The sequence below is a fragment of the Protopterus annectens genome, chromosome 8.part0, assembly GCF_019279795.1.
Source record: "Protopterus annectens isolate FY-2018-M chromosome 8.part0, PAN1.0, whole genome shotgun sequence".
NCBI lineage: Eukaryota > Metazoa > Chordata > Ceratodontiformes > Protopteridae > Protopterus > Protopterus annectens.
This window is the reverse complement of record NC_056741.1, coordinates 1,157,451,922-1,157,475,458: the sequence shown is the minus strand read 5'-3', so window position 1 is coordinate 1,157,475,458 and position 23,537 is coordinate 1,157,451,922. Positions and strand designations below refer to the sequence as shown.

Sequence of the window (23,537 nt, the reverse complement as noted above, 5' to 3'; positions counted from 1 at the left end):
ACTCTCTCTAACAGCACCTGCTGATTCATTACAAACTCATCTGTCTCTTGAAGATCACTGTATCACCCTAGAAAAAGCCAAATGGCTATGCATAGAGCAAAGCTCTAACCTACTTTTAGGATCCCAACTCTATAAACTACTCCAGCAGCGCACGTTTACTCCCCTTGCAGCTAGATCTCATGAAAATAAAACTCCTCATATAACCTGAACACTGCTCACAAGCCACACAAATTCGTATTACCCCTAGAACCAAACACTACGACACTACACATGGTTTCTCTTCTCAGGCATCTACTCTTTGGCAAGCTCTCCTCGTTGACATTAAGAAAATTCAGAATGCAACACAAAACGAACTTCATCCAACCAAATGCTCATCTCACCTAACCTATCTTCTTCCCAAGTCTCATGTCTTCTGTCAAGCTTCACTAAAGATTGACCTAGTTTAGAAACTAATGTATATATTATATATTATACTCTGCTTGACTGTGCATTGCACTGTGTTTGTTCAGTAGAAAGTACGTAGCCAGTTTGTTTTCTGTTATTGCTTACATTTCTGTGCTTTTCATTTGTGGAAAGTTTTGTATTTCATCGAGGCTGAGCTGGAAATGTGCCAGTATTCATCAGTGCACTACCCTGGTAAGCAAATATAAATTAATGCTTTTCAGGTAGTGTGTACACTAGGTCAGGTTTTGCTTGGGTGCTCCACCTGCAGCCACAAAGAAAGAAATAAATGGGACCTGCAGTAGTCACATCAGATGGTCCGAAATTTAACAAGCATTGTGAGAAAAGCAGCAAGGAACAGTGGTAGATTAATGTTATACACAGAAAGAGTCATCATCAGTAGAAAATGAGAAGCTATTACTCCTTTTTAAGTTGCTTCAGAAATGGCAAACGTAATGGTGCATGATTTGTATCAGCGTATAAAGAAACTTAAACATTAACATGTGTAGTCCTAAAGATAGGAGGCAAGGGCAGGAAAGATGCATATTTTCAGAGCTTCACTTCTAATGAATGAGTTTGAAGAGGACAAGGATGCAAATTATCATCTGCTATTGGCCATAGGAAATAATTGTTACAGTCAGGGTGTTCCACAAGGCTCTGTCCTAGATTCTTACTTATTTAGATTGTATATTTCAGATATAACATTTTCATCTGAGGTGTTCTACAGTCTATATGCAGGTGACCTGAAATTGGGTAAACTGATTACATGTGTTACAGATAAGGGATGTCTGCAAAATAACTTGACTAAATTGACCATTTGGGCACAGGAGAATTATATGCTGATAAATACATCGAAAACTAAGCATATGAGATTTGGGAGACATAAATTGAAAGTTGAATATCTAATACAGCATACAGTGATAGAAATTGCAGATTCATTTAAGGACCTGTGTATACGGGTAGATTCAGCTATGAGTTTTCCTAATAGAATCAACCAATTGGTTACTAATAATAATAGAACTATAGATTGTATAAAAAGATTTATAAAGTCTAGGAAATCAAAAATGATGAAGCCATTGTTTGTTACGTTAGACCCAAACTTGAATATGGAATAACAGTATGGAAACCCTATAAGAAAACAAGCATGAGTAAACTGGAAAGAGTACAGCGGAAATATACCAAGAGCGTCCATGGATGTGAAAATGTAAGTTATTATGAAACACTAAGATGTCTGAACTTGTAGAGTGTCTCTTATAAATATCTAAGAGGAGATCTAATTTAGGTATCTAGGGCATTTAGAGACAGTTATCTCTGGGTATGTTTGGGTTATCAAAAAGTAGTAGAGAATCAGCAGACAACCTTTGTAGAAGATACTATAGGAATAAGAAGTGTACTAACTGGTTCTCTGAGAGAGCAGCTGATGCATGGAACAGACTACTAAATTACATTAAAGCAATTACAAAGCAAGTACTACTTTAGATATTTTAAGAACATCCTGGACACTTATTATAGGAACAAGTGTTTTGGTATATTGGCAAGGTAGAAGGACATTAATGCATGACATTAATGTATCATTGTTGGTGCTGTTTCTGTTATATTGCATACATTCAGTGTTTTTTTTTTTACTTTTTTTCTCTGTAGTTATACACCCAAGGAATTAGCATATATAAATAGGAGTGGAGATGAAATCCTCCACAGTGATAATGCAGGAAAATGTGACACCACTGCAAAAATGGGTTATTTTTCATCTGGATGAAACTTTTTCCAGTTGTGTCTGTCATGTTGTAGTTTCATCTGGATGTTATTTGAGGAATCATAGTGGAATGACTTGTAAATACCTCTAGAGAGTCCATAGAGTCCAAGTAGATACCATAATTTAAAACTAAAAAAGAGAGAAACATTGTGGAATAAGAGGAAAAAGTTTACTACTGGGTATACAAAGAACTATCATTTGAATAATATGTCAAAGAAATTATAGGTTCATAGGTAAGTACTAGGCTATCTGCCCAAGGGTATTTATAAGACTAGCCAGAATGTGTTGGCTTTCGCCACCCCCCTTAGATTAGTTCCCTGTGCCTCTGTCCAGCAGAGCCATTAGTTCCCTGCGCCACTGTCCAGCAGAGCCACTGCAGTGATTCCCAGGGTAAATTTTCTGTTTCCCATCCACTCATCAAGGTTTCTGTTGAAGAGTGTTAGTGAGGAGCTCTGCCTGATGTATATTGGAATCCTGTTCCAAAGCATGGGGAGTCTCTGGGACAGGAACCTATCCCTCCAGCATGTCCTATTTATCATTGTGGTGAGGTTTATATCTCTAGAGCATGTGGCTCTCCGGGATTTGTTTATTTATTTATTATGGATGGGCTTCCCTATAAAAGATCAAATACTGCTTGGGTTCCAGTTGCCTGAATGCAGGTGAGCTAAAGCATGTTTTGTCATGAATTGAATACTATATTCTTAGGTAGTGTGAAACTGCTGTTTCTGTGAGACTTCTCTGCAATTTAATGGGGAGTTTCTCTGTTGAGATGAACTTAATAAAGTATGAAGATACTTTTATTAAGTGGAAAAGAGGAAGGCCATCCCAGGCCACTTCAGAATGTATTTAAGTGTTGTTAGTTTGTCCAGCATCACTGAGTAGTGAAAGAGCAGGACGCTTGTATGCTAAGTCTTCTGCAACTAAAGGGTCAACAGATAATAGTCAGTCCTCAGGTATGATGGTCATCAATTCCACTTAATGTCTTGGAGCAACTTCATTTTGAAGGGATGATTTTAGTTTTCTTTCCATTTCCCATTAGGAGATGTATCCTGCACAAAGATGCCAGTTTCCAATTCTTTGGTATATCAATTATTACATTTTAATAAGAGCCCACCATGCTTCTTCATCTCTTCGTTAGGAAAGGACATTCCATCTTTCCTTCCTAGGGTGATGATTGAGCTAATGACCTGAGGCTACTCTAGGAGCAAGGGTGCCAATATCATCCCTAAAAATATAAGCACTTCACTGGCAAGGTATCCCTCCATTCTGATTATTAAGAGTTTCAGTGGAAAGTATCAGATGGAATCATACAGATATTTTCTGGTTAAGTTCCGTTGGATTTGCAACCTTTTTAAAAGTGAATACCTGAGCCCAGCTTCAGTCCTTTTGGTCACATGGGTGCAAAGTTGATATTAAGAAAGAAAAGGTGACCTGATTGATCCTTCAGCAACTATTTGCAATGTCTGGCTCCAATTTCCTGCTTACATTAACACTGATACAGAATTAAAATGTATTATACTGAAAAACAATTTTCCTTATACACATTTACATGTGTGGGATTGCTGTAAGGGAGCTGTTAAATAAAATAATTTACATTTATAACCAAGAAGTAGTAGGAACCATTTACCAAAAACTACAAACTGAAAACAAATGGTCCAGGCACACTGAAGATGGCTAGAAATAGATTTATTATAAAATTTGATGTACAAGCGCTTTCACCCTTCCCAAATGCAAGGTTTTTCAAGTATAATACTTGAAAAAGCCTTGCATTTGGGCAGGGTGAAAGCACTTGTACATCAAATTTTATAATAAATCTATTTCTAGCCATCATCAGTGTGCCTGGACCATTTGTTTTCAGTTTGTAATTTACATTTATATTATCCATTTATCCAGTTAAACTTGGATTCTACTATACCATTGCTGTATACAAGATTGTTATTTATTCTGAGGGCTACTCTCCATATGTGAACTGATAAAACATTAATATACCATGGTGCAAGCACTGAAGATCTCCTGGGGACCTGTCAGAGGATTTGATTCTGGACACTGCAGCAACGCTTCCTACAGTAGGAATAGAAGTGGCAGTGAAGACATCCATGGCTGGAAGTAGTATCTACACTGTGCCTTTTGTCATTTATGCCTAGGACCATCATCAACAAGGCTACTTAAAGGGCAGCTCGGACCTAACAACATTTATCCAGCTTGGCCCAGCAATGTTTCTGTGTTAGTCATCCTGAATACATACCCTTCAAGTGCTGAATACTTACCACCCTGTGTTTCACATTTCCTAAAATATAACCAAGCTGATTAGAAATCTGTCGCCATGTTGACTAGGAGACAGCCCTTCAAGTGATTCTTGGAAAAACTTTTGAGAATGCAAGGGTGCTAGATGTCTCTGAGCATAATATCCACAGCAACAACCTACAAAAGTTAGAGCATATGATTAGAAAGAAAAACCCTTTTACTCTGTGAGCAGTGATGCTCTAGAAACACTACATTCTATAATGTAATTATAGTTCTTATAGATTTCTTTCAGTGCTTTAATAGGAGTAGAATAGTGATGCAGCAATAAGCATTGCTTCCTCACAGTGATTTGCTCTCCACTTTGGTTTTCATTTGAGGTGCCTTCTATGTGGATAAAACACATCCTCTCTGTGTCCCTGTGAGGTTTTAATAGTGCTCAGGTTTCTTACCACATCCTAAAGAAATGCCATGGATGAAATGGTAATCATCTGAACTGTCCGCAGGTGTGTGTGTTGTGTCTGTATGTGTGTGTGTGTGTGTGTGTCTGTGCATCTGTCTGTGTTTGTGCTCCCTATGTTGCATAAAGTGTGTGTGTGTGTGTGTGTGTGTGTGTGTGTGTGTGTGTGTGTGTGTGTGTGTGTGTGTGTGTGTGTGCATCCTACAATAGTTTGTTGTTCTGTTCATGCTGATATTTTCTGCCTTGTGCCTATAAAGTGACAGGCTAGTTTTGTATATTGGATCAAATGGGTAATTAGCAAATGAAAGAGAAAGAATGAATGAATGAATTTTTAAAAATATTAGTGAACATGAAAAGCTCAGACTTAAGGTATCAGCATAGAAGTATGAGAGCAAAGATTATAGTGCTGTGCCTAACATTGTTGCTGTAGTATATAAACCATAGCACTGTGATTAAATCAAAACAGCTGTGGGAGGTGATGCCTAGTTAAGTACCAGTGCTATTTAAAAGTTTGATGCTAATCCTTCTAAGTTCTTGATGATTAGTTTGCAGGGACATCTGCACATGCCCTTTGTGTAACAGTATCATTAACCCCACTTCAGCCTCATGTTTTATATGACAAATATATCAATAGTATTAAGGGATTTGCTGGGGTGTTTCAACTCAAATTTAAAAAGTGTGTATGTACATATGTGTGTGTGTGTGTGTGTGTGTGTGTGTGTGTGTATATATATATATATATATATATATATATATATATATATATATATATATATATATATATATATCAAGATAGATACAGATACATAGATATACATTTACACACACAGAAAAGCAAAGGGACATCCCAACAGGTGTAACAGCATAATATGTTTCAGTGAATCACCAGAAAAATACATTAGAACACTTAACAATTGTTAGAAGTTTATTTACTTTATCTTTTTGGGTAACATCAATTAGAAGCCATTGTCTGTTTTCTTGGGTGACCTGGGGACTTTTGAATTGACCTGCTCAGAATTACACAACTTCCAAGTGGAAGTTGTGAGAATTAAGTCCAAGTGTACATGATGTGACTCATTTGTAGCTTGTCTCATTTTAACATAGCATGCTATACTGACAGCTAAACGTTCTGGGTAAGTATAAACTTTGCTGAATATCTCTGCATTACTGAAATAACCATTTTACAATATATGTACTTGTTATATCCCATTTATGACAAAGTGTAGGATGCATGTAAACCAAAATTCAGCATGAAAATGGCTATATACATAAAATACAGAGCTGCTACACTTTTGCAAGGCTTAGTTAGATGACAAAAATGCAGATGTTCACTTTTAATTACATGCTGTGTATTTCCTATGTATAGATAGCATAGCATAGATGGCAAATGATCAGAGAATAACACTAGAGTCCATTTGACTGGAATTTTTTTTTAAATAAAAAAAAATAATTTTGATGTTTAAAATATGTGTATAATAAACACGGGATATGTATACAATTTACAAGAGTATGTACATAACATTTTAATGAAAGAGTTATATTTTTTCACCCAACACATTTTTATATATGAACTGAAAACTTACTTCAAAAAAGCCTCCAATGGGTGAAACAAAAAAATCAAACACAAAAAAATCACCAGAATGGAAAGCGAAATGAGGACTACCACTGGAAAACTTAAAAACAGCTTTAATCACCAAAAGGTTAAACGCTTTCAACCTTGCATAAAGGTCTTCCTCAAAACAAATAATTTTCATCCAGATAAGTAATTATACACCCCTAATAATTGGATGTCAGCCAATCAAAAAATAAAATACTTAATCATGCAATTAAATGGATGAAAATTATTTGTTCTGAGGAAGGCCTTTATGCAAGGTCAAAAGCGTTTAACCTTTTGTTGATTAAAGGTGTCATAATCCTCATTTTGCTTTCTATTCTGGTGATTTTTTTGAGTTACATTTTTGTATATCTTTACAGTAAAAGTTTAAAAAGTGTTTTCTACTCACTAAGCATTTATACAGTTTTGTAACATATGCTATGCAATAACAAACAATTTCAGTCTTTACCAGCTCAAAACAAAAAGATGGTTTGATACCTTTTACCAGATGAATAAAATGTAAAAAGAAAATTATTTTAATATAAATCATTCTAATTTAGTAAAAGGCATGGTAGCAGTTTCTTTTTCTCCTCATCTCTTTTACCAGGACAACTAGCACATCACTTTAACCAATGTTATGTTACACTACTGTAGAAGTATTACAGAAGAACAAAACATTTATGCTGGTGTTAGAGGTCAGCATTAAGCTACATTAGTACAGAAAGCTTGTGAGACTTGACACAAATGTGTACACAGGTATGCCTAAATTGTAGAATAAACAGATATTCTGCATGTCACAAGACACGTGAGTTTCGGATGTGTTTTCATAGAGATGAAACTATTTTCTTGTGTAGGTCAGCATTAGAAGGAAGAAAGACTGCTTCAGATTTTGGAATCCGTACCTACTATGACATGTTCCAAAAGATGGAGGATACGTTTAAATTCTGTGTTGAGTGCAAGAAACTGCCTGATGCTTTTCCAGATCCAAAAGCACTTCGACGCTGCAAAAGGTACAACAAATACAACTTTTTGTTTTATGTTTTTGAATGGACACCATGCTGGGTACTGGCCATCAATCCAAAATTTAAAGTGACCTCTGTTGTCTCTACTTCAGAGGAGTTAGTTTTATTCATTGAAAACTTATATTCTAGTGAAATGGGAAAATGAGTCAAAATGAAAGGTGATGCCCTCTAATGTAGCAATACATCACAGAAAGCTTGCTGGATCTGTAGGTCATAGGTCGTAGCCAGAACATGAATTCTGAAGTAGAGGAAATGCTCACTGTAATTCCATATATGATAGGTGCCAAGTGATGCTGTTCTCTAAGAAAATGCTTACCGTTTTTGCAATAAAGAATGGAATATGCATAGGGTGAATAATGTGGCAGACATGAGTTATTTCTTCTGTATTTACTACATCTTCTCCATCCACTAAGTGTAACTGTATTATCTTGGTCATTTCCTTCTCCTCATGACATATTTATATTTTATTATAAGCATGTTACACGCAATCCTTGAAGTTGTTCTACTGCTTGCTTTTAACTGCTACAAGGCTTGCTGGGATGCTATAATGGTGGGGTGGGTACATTCTGCCTGGGAACATGTAACATCTGAATCCTAGCACTCACTGCTGTCATGAGGCAAAAATGCTTTGTGTATGTGCCTCTTCCTTTCACCTATGAGTGATGCTAATCCATTAAAAGTATTACTTGAAAGAAAAAAAAGATTTCCATTAAACATAGGAATAAAACTTAAATTAAAACTCATGGCACCAAAGCATGTGAGGCTGACCCATAAGATTGCATTCATGCTTGCTGGATTACTTGAATAACTGGAGTACTACCACAGGGCTGTGGATTAATAATGGCAATTACTTTGCTTAAAGATGAATCTTTGAAAGGATCAGGGAATTAAAGATTTGATTGTCTCATTTCCAGTTCAGTGAGGTTAGTGGAAAACATTCAGTGGCATATGTTGTTGGAGTTTCTGTATGTCAGATCTGTTGCCAGTAGATAGCACAGTGATCTTATTTGGAAAGGTTCTTGTCAATCTAACCCACTCTAATTCAGACTTCATATCCTTCAGAAAATGCATGCTAACACAAAACCTTTTATTTTAACAACTTTCTAATTTTTTAAGAACAATATTTAAAATCTGTCCCAGTTTTTGCCCCCCCTCATTATTTATAGCTTTGTTCAAATTTCGGTAATCTCCAAGCGAAGTACCTCGCGGGCGGTTCCGCGCAGCTTTGGGCGGGGACTGGGCATAGCTGAAATGATTGGCATGTGTCCGTCAGGAAATGTCAACAGCTAGCTGTCTTAGCATGTAAATAACAGTACGGCTATTAATAACAGTACATGACAGTACCTGAAAACATTTCTGCTGTTTCTCTAAAAAAAGTGTAACACAGTACCTGAAAACATTTCTGCTGTTTCTCTAAAAAAAGATTGTTATACTTAGTTGATAATACCAGACAGAGGTTCTTATTTCTTACTCTTCATAAAATGTATGTCGATATAACACCCGTTTTTCTACAAATTTCCTAAATTAATTCTTGACCAATTAAGTTGAGAGATGCCCAAGGCAAAGAACTCCAAACAAGTGCTAATGTCAGCATATACAGCACTTCTTGTAAAACAAAATGCAATGTAAACAAAAACTGTCTGACAAACTATGACCCTTTTCTTTAATCTCCCTTTGTCCAAGTTTTAGTGTCGTTCCAAGACTGCCTACTATATAAACACTTAGATAAACCAGAACTTAAGCTGGAGTACACCAAAGACCAAAAACAGTATCATCTACAAGACATCATTTTGATCATTGCCCAAAAAAACGAGTCAGCAAAAAGGTTTTTACTTTCTAATTGCGTTAGCATTGCGTTCCAATTCTATGTTTTGAAATGACATCGTTCTGTATGGAGTATATGGGTATGGAGTTACAATACTGACTGCATTGGAAAAGGAGAAATTCCTAGCTTATAATAACACCATTCTCAACACAGCTCACTTCGTATACCCATTCCCCAAATATTTGCCTCGTTGCACACCTAAACACAATTTGCATCTGTTTCTATTATACGTACTGCCTCCAACATCCTCGACTATAACTTATCTGTACACGTCAGTTTCGCAGGTTGACAGTAGAGTTTATGGGTTACGCTGTGGTATTTGTTAAGAAAAATAGTAAAGTGAGTTTTGGTCGTATTAAAAGGTTCCGTATGTAAGTGTAGTAGTGTAACTGAAGTTCGGGCTAACTATTGACTTGATTATTTATTAGAAGAGAAGACGTAATTGCATATATTGAGCTGTACTGTGTTTCTCAAGAATAAAGTGAAAATAAATTGTGTTCCAATTCTATGTTTTGAAATGCCATTGTTCTGTTTTTTATCTGATTTGAAATGCTGCTATTGACTTCTGCTGTCAAAAATATTCATGAGCGCTTGCCTAGGAGGCGTGTTCGGGGCGGGCTTTGCTACTGCGCATCCTGCGAGGTACTTCACTTGGAGATTGCCCAAATTTCTTGTGCAGAGATGTTGAGATGTATGCATAGTGGAGTTTGAGAACAAGAAATCAGAGTACTAATGATACTGAGGCTGATACAGAGGTCACATGTAGACAATGACCAATCTCCAGAAAAACCTGCAGAAATTTGTATGATGGATGTACAGACGCCAGGTGGGATCTTGTGCAAAATATGCAGAACATATTTGGTGTGGTGAATCCATGATAATTGTAAATTGCTGATGGGATACCCTAAACAGGATAGAGGATGGAAGGAACTAGAATGTCATTGTCACACCTAGGGTAAATCTTGTTATGTGATGTGAAAGTGCAGAGGTGAATACCAACAGAATGTTCATTACTTGGAGAAACAGTTCCAGGGTTATGGAGGATATCCTTCAATTTTACAGGGCATTGGCAAGGGCATACCTGCAGCGCTGTGTCTTGCTCCACTGGCCATGCACAGGTAGAATGTTTATGATGGTATAAAGCAGGCAATACAAGGTTACCCAAATGATAAACAGAATGCAGAAGCTGAAGTATGAGAACAACGTTAGACAGCTGAAGGTGTACTGATAAGTCAATGAAGAAAGCAAACAGGTAGGGGTGTGATTTAGATGCATTATGTTCTAAGGGATTGAGTAGAGGTTGAGATGAAAAGGAAGAACAAGAAGGGGCAGGAGAACTTGCATAGCAGGTGGAAGAAGGATATTTCAAGGCAAAAATGTAGAATGTATAGTTTAGTGAGATAGTCACAGGGCCCCAAAATGTACTGCATGAGTCACTGGTACTGTTGAAGTCAAGGGTACGTGGGTTAAAGCAGGGGAAGGACATGATTAGGGTAGAGGAGAGTCAGCAGCTTTTCAGCTTTTTAGCCATAACATTCAATGGGTTTATTAAATACAGTTTGTCTTCTGCTTACAACTTTGTATGATGACACGAGGAGGACGGTAATGAGATAACCGACAATGGACAGTTGTATAAAATGCAGACATATGAGAAATGAGCTTGTGCTGCAGGGAAAATGCAGCAATCTCACTGTTGGTTATATTAAAAAAGGGATGCATTTAGCAAAGCAGACTTCACCAGCAGTAAAATGGGTTTCTGTGAACGACATTTCCCACATTATTATGTAAGTAAGATAACTAGACTTGGGGACTTGGAATTTGGTGTTGAAACCAAGGACCAGGGTCATTAGCATAAAAAGGAAGGTTCATGGGCACAGAGACATGTATATTCATCTTATTTACACAAGCACATCGCTAGTACTGAATAAGCAGTGGAAGGGTATTGTAATGATATTTGTTTTTCTTTTGAAGTCTTATGTAATATGAAACTAACACGGACACATTACTGAAACTCTGAAGTCCTTCAGTTTCTGTTAGTAGCGTTTTGTATTTCAAAGCTGGTTTGTTATTTTAAGTCTTTGGCTGGCTTCATTATATTTGTACTTTTGTATTCTTTTCAGGCCTTCACGGGGATGAGTTGCATATTCCTTTGAGGTTTATTCTAAAGTGATGCATCCTTACTGGGTTGTATCTGTTTATAGATTTATTTTTCTACTTTTTTCTGTACTGATTTCTCAATCTCTTTGCAAATATCTTCAGCATCTCTAAATGTGTCTTGTATTCACTCCAAAGGTTCAAAAAGATCATGCTCAGAGTATTACTCAAGTGATCCCAGTTCAGTTAGTGACTATAGTGCATGCTGGAGTCAGAGGGGGAAATTACAAGGCTGAAAAGGCATGGCCATCTTGTCTCTTCTTGGGGTGAAGGGATAGGGGGATGTATGCTGGTGGTATTTACTAGTTTTATGTGATTTCACCAGAGAATATAACACTAGTACATACCCCATCACACTCCTATCCCATAACCTCAAGCAGGTGCAAGAATGACACTGTTATAGGAGATGCAGTAGACAAACTACACCTCTACTGTAACAAAAAAAAAATAGTTTGTCTTGTGAGCCAGAACTTTCATACTGCATATGCCTCCTATTTTCTTTCCCCATTGTTTGTACTTGTGCACTCAGATGTGTCTTGTTTTCATGTGATAGCACTGTATTGCTGTTCACATATTTCAAGGATATGTTTTAGTTGGCTCCCTATTGAAATGGCACTTGTAATACTGAGTGCCAACAGAATGGAAAAAAAAAGATTGAAAATCCAGCAGAGGAGCAAATCTGAGACATTGCTCTTCTTTAAATTTCTTTTTTGCATGGGTGCAAGCTCCCCTGCACCCCTCAATATGGGGGAGCCACCCCCGTACTTATATAAACCAGCTCTGAGATTGCCATACTTCGGCAAACCGGGAATATTCCAGGAACTGGCCATCTTGGACTTGTTATATACAAGTCTGTCTTTTTGGACATTCAGTCTGTGTTTTTAGACTCTATCTGGCAGATCCCAACATTTCAAATGGTTGCTTTTTTCCATTTTTCCATTTGTGTCAATATCAATGGGGGAATCCTAATACCACAAACTGTGCATCTAGATTTTTGCAGTTGTAGCTGGGTAGCATATTACTTTTTTACCTAAAAAAAATAAAATTTAAGATAAGAGACCTGAAACTCACTATAACTGACAACTAGAACTATAGAGTGTTGCAACATATTCTGCAAGGCAGGGAGTAGAGGTGGGGGCTGATCGATATAACTTGCTTTGCTTCTCTTCAATTAAATGTAATTTGCTCTTGGGTTGCAGTTATGATGGGGGTGGATAGGAGAGGCTCCCAAGCCCTGAACAGTTTTCATTACTATAACAAACACACATTGCACCCAAACATTATACCCCACCATACTGATCAAAACATCTAAAAAGTCTTTACCTGAAAACCCAGCCATATGCATGCCAGACAGGTGGCATAATCACCCTTCTACCTACAGCTGAAGTGTTATGATAAAAAGGAAATTGTGTTCAGAAACTGACATGCACTCACTGATGAGCTAAGACTTTATCCACTCTGGCATTTTTCATAATCAGGATGTCAGGCTTAAGATTAGCAAATCTGGTAATTTGTGATCTTGATTACCTTATTCTGCCAATAATAGCTCATCCAGATTTACCTTAATTTTCTATCAAAATGTCTTTAGAATTGAAACCCCCAAATGTCTATATGTGTCTGTATATCAATGTGTGTTTATTCATATCTACGGTGACATCCCGAGGAAAGGAGTGATGACATTAAGGACTGCATCCCTCTAAGAAAGGGATTGGTTTCGTACAGTGACTGACACCACTTTCCTGACTTTTTTGAGACATGAAATGTAGATGGCAGGAGTTATTTTATCCCCATCTGACCTTATGTTACCTACTGACAGACGTCCCTTCTTGCACTGTTAATTCGTTCAGCCCTCCACTGGTATAAATTGCATGTGTCACAGTGGCTGTGCAGACAAAAACCTTTTCTGTTCAAGTTGAGAGGTGACAAAAGTCATGGAGTCTGACTGGTCATCTGGGGTGTGACATTAGTGGCCAGCTGAGTTTCTTGTAGTTTGGCCTTAATTCCACCACTTTTTTTTTTTTAATTGCTTACACTTTGTCACCACTGAGTGATTTCCATGTTCACTCCTCTGAATTGGGACTTTTTACCAAACTTGATCCTGTTTAGGAGTGCTACTGAAACTAGTCTCCATCCAATGTCAAGGGAGGGAGATGAGCGTATGGTGGACTCAGTAACCATCTGTTCTGATGCACCGAAACTGACTGTCCACTGAGCCTCATAGGTGATGTAATGATTGACTGGCTGGTTTCAAAAAAGACCAGTTTGCTGATGTTTCTAGTGCAGTTGTGCTCCTGTGTCATGGAGATCTCCAGCTTTTACTAGTATTTCTGTACACAGCAGTAGCTGCCTTACCTCTCCCCTGGTGAATCAGACCTCCTCCCCTTATACTCTTACCTCTTCCCTTAATCAGCACTGGCCCTGGCCTGCTCTTCAAAAACTGGTTACCTACCCAGTAGACAGTAAAGATCATTATTTATATTGCTTAAGACATCATTAGAAGAATAAATATGTATTTATAAATACATACACACACATATATATATATATATATATATATATATATATATATATATATATATTAAGATTATGCTTTAAGAGGAGAGTTCTGAAAGTGAGGTTATATACTAGGAATAGCATTTTTTTGTCAAATGAACAAAAAGCATGAATTATAATATAGGTATGACTGCTCCAAGTAATGTGCTATATTTGGGTTGGGGGTTGGGTGAAGCCCCAGGTTGGGGGAATAGTATAACAACAAAAAGTTGTTAATATTTCCTTTGTTTTGTTTTGAGAGGAGTTCTGCCTAACTACTTTAATGGCAAGCAATTCAGCTACACAGAAAATCTTTAAAGAAACACATTTACTTTCTAACCATGTATATGTTTTCACTATAATTAATGCAGGGTCACTATCATTGTAGCCTTACTTATGTGTTGCTGGTAGGTGTGTTGCCCTTTTCAGGGTTGGTGCCGACACTCAATGGGACAGAGAAAAACAAACATGATATATTGCCACTCTTGACTCAGCAGTAACTGAACACTTCATCTCTGTTAACACATAACTCAAAAGCATCAGAAGCCAACATTCTAGCTTATACATATTCTATCTCCATACAAAACATACCTGCCATTTGAGGTGAAGTGGAAATGTGATTATTGGCCACATTGATTGACATGACTAATAGGTGCCCATTGATTTAATTCCTGAAGCAGAGAGTTGGGATGGGTATTTTTCCTGTGTCTCTCTTTATCATAGTCCTATTGTCAGATTGCACAGTATCAAAGATTAGGATAAAGTATTCAGAAAGAGTATGTGCAGTCCAGTCCTGTTCTTAAACTGAGACACAGAATGACTCCAAAACATATCATCACTCTGTTAGTGAGTAGCTTGTTTGCTGAGGGTCCTAGGCATTGAATAGTAAGTCTTTAATGCAGATGTTGATTTTGGAAAATTAAAAAAGAAAAAAACAGAGTGCTAAACTCTTGATTGTTGTCACTAGCATCAAGATGAAAGAGCACAGAAACATAGTAAGGGATTTATTACATATTGTGGGACCCAAGAACTTTAATCTTTTGGGGAGTCTGTGTTGATGTATCATCTTCTGGACAATAGTTCATTGATACATATCATATCAAGTATCACAGCGTGCTAACAGCTGCAATTCTTTCTGAAGCAAATAAATGTGACCTCAAGGCAGAGACATCCATGTTTGATTTGATGTACTTCTGTAATCCTCATCTCTGAAAAGTTAATCCTGGGATACAGCATGTCATCAGCAGAGAAAATCTTACGCATGGTAATGTGCTGAGTGGTTTGAATGTGTGGATATCAGCTCGTTTCCACTATTTTAATGTAGCTGCAATCCAGGAAAAAATCTGCATCTGTGAGTACAGAGCAGCTATGTTTTGTTCAAACTTACAAAGGCAGAATGAATGACTTTGACAGCAGATGAGGAAACATTTATACCACTCCAGCAGTCCCTGACTCTTACTAGCAGAGTAGCATTCACCCCATAATCCTGTCTGATTGTCAATACTGCATTCTTGAGTTCTTCCACTGACACTGAATACATGACATTCTTAGGATGGTTATTTTACATATTTACAACTCTCTTGTATATCATTCAACTACTTTTGCTAATCATTCACAAGGGTAGAAAAGGCCTGTAATTATACCCAGAGCAATACTAACTCACTTGTAATACACAAAGCACTAATGATTTGTAATTAGAGTTTTAAATAGCCTAGGAAACCATAAAACAGATAAACCACTGAACAGTTTCTGAACACATCTGTAGCACTTAGAAAGCTGCCAGCCAAAGTATCTCATTTTCTAGAAAGAGACTTTGATTATTAGGGTTAGACAAGAAATGTTATCAAACCTAAGAGAAATGTTGGTAAACTCACTAGAAGGGAAAGGGGTTCTTGGAAGAAATGTGGAAAGCCATCTGCAGACCTAGCACCAATTCTCATCACCTGCCCCATGACTGGTGAATTATCGCAAATGTGAGTTTAGAAGCAGTGTTATAGATGCAGACATAAGTACCATGCTTAAGTCTACTGACTCTAAAGTTGCATGATCGCAGGCATGCGAAGCTGGAACACATGTATACCTATGTAACCGTGTCATTCATTTTAAAGTGGGGAGAAATGGACATTGTTTTTTAAAAAAAAGTAGGAGTTTAAGGCAATAAATACATTCTTGATGAACTGGTCACATTTGTTACTGGGCTTAATATGGATTTTGAGGTTACCTGTATTTACATATGTGTCGTCCTCTTGTCTGTTTATTCCAGAAACAAATGTTCCTGGCATAAAATGCAAAAAAAATAGATCATCTCTCATGAGATAAGAGACTGAAAGTAGTGGCATTTTTTTTTCTAATAAAAAATTAAAAACATTCCAAAAACAGTATTCGTACATCCATTGTGCAGTTCCCATGCATGGTACACTTTATCTTTTCCTCAGTGGCTAGCTCATTGAAACCAGTTATATTTAAAAGTCCAGTTTAAAAAAAAACGTACTAGCATCTGGATTCAGCACAGTAATAGGAATTAGATTCTTTTAGATTTGAGCTCCAGTCTTTATTCACAAGTTAATATTTTCCTTCAACAAAACAGGCTTTATGAATGGTGTACTCACATTATAGATTACATCTTTTTGGACATTTCATTATCACTGTAAATTTCTCCAACAATAACAAACGCAACATCTATTTCACCCTTATATCTCCACAGGGGCATTTGCCAAGGAACATTTTGGTCAATCCTTGGTCCACTACACTTTCTTATGCTTTTCCCCCTCTTCGATTAATGACTGAGTTGTTACAGAAAGCATCCATGTGCAAGGCAACAGTCATCTTTATAGCCCCATTTTGACCCAGGCATGTATGTTTTCCTATGCTCTGGCTTCGTCTGATATGACCTTCATGATCTTTGGATCTGCAAATAGACCATCTTTCTCACCCATATGGCAAGCTTCATTGAGAAATCAACTTCCTCAAGAGCATTGCATAGTTTATGTAATTCCAGTAATGGCCAATAGCCCTGCTTTGCCTACCAGAATAGTTCAGATTTTAACTGCTTTTCAAAAACAATCTACTAGAAGGCTGTATAAAGAAGAAGAAGAAGAAGAAGAAGAAGAAGTCTGCTGTGGTGGACGAAAATGTGTTATATTTGATTAGCATTAATAAAAGTATTCACGAATTGCCTGAGTTTCCGTTTCACCTTTTTGCTGTTTACTGGTCCTTATTTGGTGGAATTTCCTCTGGTTTTGTTTGATCAAGGTTGTATAAAAATAAATGGAAATGATTCTCATTTTGGGATTTTGATCAAGGATTGGATCTTTTCTCAGTGCCAGTTCCTTCTATTTGGCAATTTTTGATAGGCATTTTTGACACTGTTGATATTTTGAACTTACTTCCAGGTCTAGATTCTAGTTTTATAGCTTCATGCAAGATATGTAAGGTCTTTTTAAAGGGCACCTTTCTCCTGAGCCCATCTATTAAAGACCATGCTTCACCATGGGGTCTAACACTGGTACTTCAGGCTCTCACTAAACTTGCTTTTGAGCTTGCTTCTCTTTCTTTAAAGCTGTGCTCTTGGAAGACTATTTTGGCTGTGGTTACCTCAGCAAGGAGGACTTCTGATTTTCATGCCTTATCATGCAAACAACTGTATCTGATTTTCCACAAAGATAGAGTTTCTCTCAGACCAAACCCTTCTTTTCTCTTTAAAGTAGCCTCAGAGATAGCCTTGAGCCAGTCTATTCATTTACCTGTTTTCTTCCAAAATCATGCTAACAAAGGAGATTACCAGCTGTATTCCCTGGATGTCCATCATCAGTTTCTTTCTGCATAGAACAAAGTCCATAAAGAAAAACTACCAACTCTTTATATCCTTTTCTAAAACCAAATGAAGTGCCAGCATCTCCAAACTCACTCTATCTAGATATCTAGATATAATGCCAAAAAATAGCTCCTGAAGTCATGGAATGTCTGCAAAGTGAAGGATTTTGTGTAGAAGGTCTAACACAGGTTACATCACAGCATGATGGAACAAGTCCCCAAAGTAAAGAAAAACAGGAAGATCAGGAGACATCTGAAGAAGAAATATGGACATGGGAAAGAAAAAGAGATTTAATATGGTGTAATATTTATGTAAAGGAGAAAGCAAAACTAATCAATACAAAAAGAGCAGCACCAAAGATATTTGAAGAGAAATACAGGCAAATGAATCCAGACATGGAAAACTTTACAATATAAAAAATAAGAAGACAAAGGGGAAAAGTAGAAAAGAAGATTAGTAATAGAGAAGTTAAAGAAATAAAAACTGAGGTTATGGAGTACCTGCAAAGTGAAGGATTCAGTGTAGAAAATCTAACTCACAAAGCACCACAGCAGGATAGAGCAATAGACATCCAAATTGAGGAGAAACCAGTGGAATGGGAAGCAACTGGTCAGTTGCCATATAAAGATATTTTGGAGCCTTCCACAGGAAACCAGTATAAATACTCACTTGAAGCTGGGCAGCAAGGGAAGGAACAAGAAACAGTGGCAACTCTGGAGAGTTAATGTTGAGAAGTGATAGGCCAGTGAGTCCCCATATGATAGAGCAACAGATAAGACAGGATGAAATTGAAGAGAATGTGCCACAAGAAGATGCTATAGAACTTTCTACAAAATGCCAGCAGAAAATGGGGAACAAAAAATGTGCCCTCATTTTAGAAGATAATGAGCTAGTAGAAGAGTTGCTTGATTTAATAGAGATAGACATATTAAGATCAATGAAAGAAATAGACTGGAGAAGGTCAATAAAACCCAAAAAGTCAGAAGTTTGATAAAACAAATCAACACAGTCATTAGGACTGTCCATAGAGATTCATGCGATATAAAGTCAAAGTAACTTTATTGTCATTCAACGATACATACTGTCAGCTGAACGAAATTTCGTTCCTCCAGCTCATGCACATAAAACAGAAACACAACAACAAATAACACAAAGCAACAAAAATAACATATACAGCAACAGTAAAAAGAGCCAACTGAAGACCAAGAAGCTTTGCAAACAGAACACAATTCATTTTCCATGTATCACCGTCAACAATACATAACAGTCTTTCCTCTGACTTTCCTCTCAACATCATGAACATACAACTGCTGCTACCTGCAGGTCTGAGCTGCCTCTCCATCTCCAGCAGCATCCAAACCTAAGTCCTTCCTTCCAACCATATACCTGAATGTCCATCACCATCACCAGCAGCAACCAAGCCCAAAGTCCAAGATTCTCCTTCTAACACCTCTGATCCTTGCAAATCACCAACCAGACCATTTCCATCTTCCAACATCAACTGCCACATTCCAGCAAAAGCAAATGCGGTCCATTAAATCCATGTGTCCTACTTCCTGCACTCCTCATCAGCCCAGCTCACCACTGCAGGCCCAAACTTCCACCACTCTGAATGTTTTTTGCAATAATTTCCAATGCATGACAACAATGGACATTGTGAACATCTTGCAGCAACATACAGCAACTTGACAGACACAAAAAACTCGTACGAATGCTGCTAACGTCCCCAAAAGAACAACTGGTTCACTTGATACACTCGATGATGTTGCTACACCTTTAATTAACAATGGAGAGTGTATTTCTTTAAACAACAGTAATGCTGCTTCACAGATTACTAATAGCAAGAAACTAACCAATCGAGCGATGGCAATGATGTCATCTACATCTTCTATGCTGCAGATGCAACGGTTGAGGTATTGCAGCCTCAGAAATGGGTTTTCAAAATGGCAAACTGCCAGTGCAACTAAAACTGCCAGAAGAAGTACTTACAAGAAAACGGGAACATTCCAGAGGTCGCTCCATTCAAAGGAAACATGGGAGAAACAGGAGCTTCTCCATTTTGAACAAGTAATAACAAATAAAGGTACTGTGAGCCAGTTGAATGTTGTGAACTTATCTAAACTGATTTTAACTTCTGCTGATTTTGGTTTATTCAGTAAAGGGCTCAAATTTATTCCTTCGACACTGGAAGGTCTTAGTAATGCCTTAATTGATATGAAACCTTTTATACGAAATTTAGACTTGAAGTTGATTTTTAGACAAAGTTCCACATCTGATGTTAGTTTATTTAAATGTAGAAGTACTTTTTTACCCAATAGTCACCCTGTTATTACTGCATTCCATAACTTGTGTGATTTACAAATTAGGCAACTGTATGAAAAAGGTTGCTTTAGAAAGTTTTTCAACTTAACATCTGATGAACGGGATGCATTTGATAAGCTAATCGAAAAACAGAATATTATTATTAAGGAAGCAGATAAAGGGGGTGCCATTGTCCTAATAATGGACAAAAATGATTATTCTGAAAAAATGAATGTGCTTCTATCTGATGTTAGCACTTTTAAAATTGTTAATACTAGTGATGTGAATGATTGTATTTCATGTATTAATATGGCTATTTTTGATTTACAGGCATTGAATGATATTGATATTAGTCTATTTAATTACTTTACTGTACCTGCTGCTAAAGCCCATGGTGGTGGTGCTGCGGTAGCGTTGTCGCCTCACAGTAAGACACTGTCTGGTTAGATTCTCAGCTAGACCGTCTTCTGCATGGAGACATGCGTGAATGGGTGTACCTTCATTGAAGGTTGTGCGTCAGGGCTGGTAACTTGGCACGTAAAAAAAAAAAATCAACTACCAATCATTAGCAGACCTGAGTTCCGCTGTGGCGACCCTAACCGGGAAAAGCCGAAAGACACAAACAAACTGTACCAGCTGCTAAAATACTCATTCTATATGGTTTTCTTAAGGTCCACAAAAATTCTGTAAATCCACCCATGAGACCTATTATTTCGGGACATGGGTGGATAACAGAACCTTTATCCATATATTTACAAAATAAATTATTAGCATATTTGAAACATGTGCATAGTTATATTAAGGATACACCTGATTTTTTATCAAGTTTGAGAGATTGGTTCAGAATGAACCAAAAAACCAACATGCTGAGTTTTGGATGGTTGTCTTGGACATTCAGTCACTTTTCACTGTTATTCCTCATAACTATGGTATTCAAGCAACAAGAGAGATATTACTGAGACATGGAGGTATGAATGGTAGACAGATAGAAACAACATGTGAATTATTAAAAAAGAACTATTTTATATTTCATAATGATATTTTTCACCAAATACTAGCAAATACCTACGCAAACTTAATTTTGGATAAATGGGAATGTCAGTCCATATATGATGGACCTATTTGTTACTCAAGGAAGGTTCCTTATTTTAAACATTTCATTGTTGATATATTTTTTTGTGGCAGGGCAGTAAGAATGAGCTTGATTCTTTTTAGAATATTTAAATACTAGCACTGACTTTCTTAGATTCACAAATGACTTGCTCCACTCTATGTGTGAACTTTTTGGATGTCACCATTAAACATAATAATAGTAATACTGAGACTATGTTTTTAAAAAACCCTGCACATATGAACAAGTTTTTACATTTCACCAGTATGCATGCTCCACATATTTTAAAGGCATTATCAGGGCACAATGTTTGAGAACAAGTAGACTTAATACCTCTACTGCTGTTTATTTACAACAAGCCAATGAGCTTAAGAATAATTTTGTGGAAAGAGGTTATGATGCAAAACGTCTAGATGGTGAAATTAATGACATATTACATTTAAGGACATCTACAGCTAGACCCTATTTCTATATGGAAAATTGTGAATAGCCAAATAATATAGAAAGATCCAACAAGAATGTAGACAGAATACGCTATATTACAACTTATAATCGAAATACACCTCAGATTAGAAATATTATTAACAACAACTGGTATATTTTAACATCTCTACCTGAGTTACATTCCATTATTGGCCAAACACCCAGTTTTTCTTATAGGAATTCAGCTAGTCTTAAACAAAAATTATGTTATAAAGACATGAATACCAAAGAGAAATTAAGTTTAAATAAGACTCAAACTATGCCATGTTATAATTGTAGTTGTTGTGATATTATAAACAGACACAATATTGTTAATCCACTAAATGATCAGCCAGTGTCTTTCGGCTTTTCCCGGTTAGGGGTCGCCACAGCAGAACTCCGGTCCGCTAATGATTGGCAGTAGATTTTTTACATGCCGAGTTTGCCAGCCCTGATGCACAACCTTCAATGAAGGTATGCCCATTCACGCATGTCTCCACACAGAAGACCCTCTAGCTGAGAATCGAACAGCACAACGTCTTGCTGTGAGACGACAATGCTACTGCAGCACAACCATCGCAGTTTCATCCACTAAATGGTAAGGCATATAAATTTCAATGTTTTGCAATGTGCAATAGTACTTGTATAATTTATCTTACTACCTGCAAATTATGTACAACTTTTTATATAGGTAAGTCAACCAGATGTCTAAGGGATAGAATTATTCAACATAGATCTGATACATGGAGAAATGTCACAACTAATTCCTTAGCAAAACATACCAGTGAATTTGGTAGTGGTCATACATTTATTTTTATGGTGATAAATAGAGTGACTGCAAGTATAAGAAAAGGTGATAGTAATAACAGATTATAAATCAAAGAATATGAGTGGATTTTAAGAATGAATGCTGATACTTTGCCAGATATTAACCAAAGTGTGTCACTGAAACCAGTATTAAAACGCATGCAAATGTGCCTACAATAGTTGTATTTTACTTTAAGTTTTTAACTGATTCTTAATTGGTTGCTAAATAATTAACTTTTGGGCTGTGTGTGATTATATAAGCAAACTATTTTAACTTTTGTTATACACTGATGAAGGGATTTAACCTGAAAGCTTTGTTTGTAATAAACATTTTTTTTGCGTTATCCAGTCTTCTTCTGCCTTTACTTAACCGATTAGGCCATGGCTTTAATTTGGCTCCTAGAAAACAACAAAATGTAAAGACTTCTCATCTTCTCTTTGTTGATGATTTAAAACTGTATAGCTTATCAGATAAGAAACTGAAAACAACTACAAGTAGTCAAAACTTTTTTCAGATGATATAAGAATGTCATTTAGTCTTAATAAGTGTGCAAAGGCAACCTTTAAAGCAGGAAAACTGCAGCACTACGAAAACATAAGTTTGGGAAAGAATATGATATAAAAGAACTTGAGCAAGAGGGAGTGTATAAATATTTAGGAATTGATGAAGGCTCAACAATAAAACATGAACAAATGCAAACAAAACTTAATAATGAATATTTTAGAAGACTTAAATTAATCCTGAAAACAGCCTTGACATCTAGGAACCAAATTCAAGCTATAAACCAATTTGCTCTTCCTGTCCTAACTTACAGTTTTGAAGTAATTGACTGACCCCAAAATGTGTTGGATAGATTAGATAGGAAAAGAAGAAGATGCTTCACGCTCACCAAATGATTTATCAAAATCAGTGCATACCAAGATTATATATTCCCTGTTCCAAAGGAGGTATGGGCCTCCTTGAAATTGACTTCATGTATATATCTACAATCGTGGGACTGCACACATATCTGCTGACCT

General features: G+C 36.8%; 1 protein-coding gene across 2 annotated transcripts in view; it reads left to right on the top strand.

Moving 5' to 3' along the window:
• The window catches only part of MSS51 (MSS51 mitochondrial translational activator), a 674,809-nt gene that overhangs the window by 129,679 nt on the left and 521,593 nt on the right, over window positions 1-23,537 (top strand). For both annotated transcript variants that reach the window (XM_044080662.1, XM_044080663.1), the window contains exon 3: window positions 7,344-7,499. In XM_044080662.1, coding sequence (XP_043936597.1) covers window positions 7,344-7,499 — 156 coding nt within the window. The remainder of the gene's footprint in view (window positions 1-7,343; window positions 7,500-23,537) is intronic.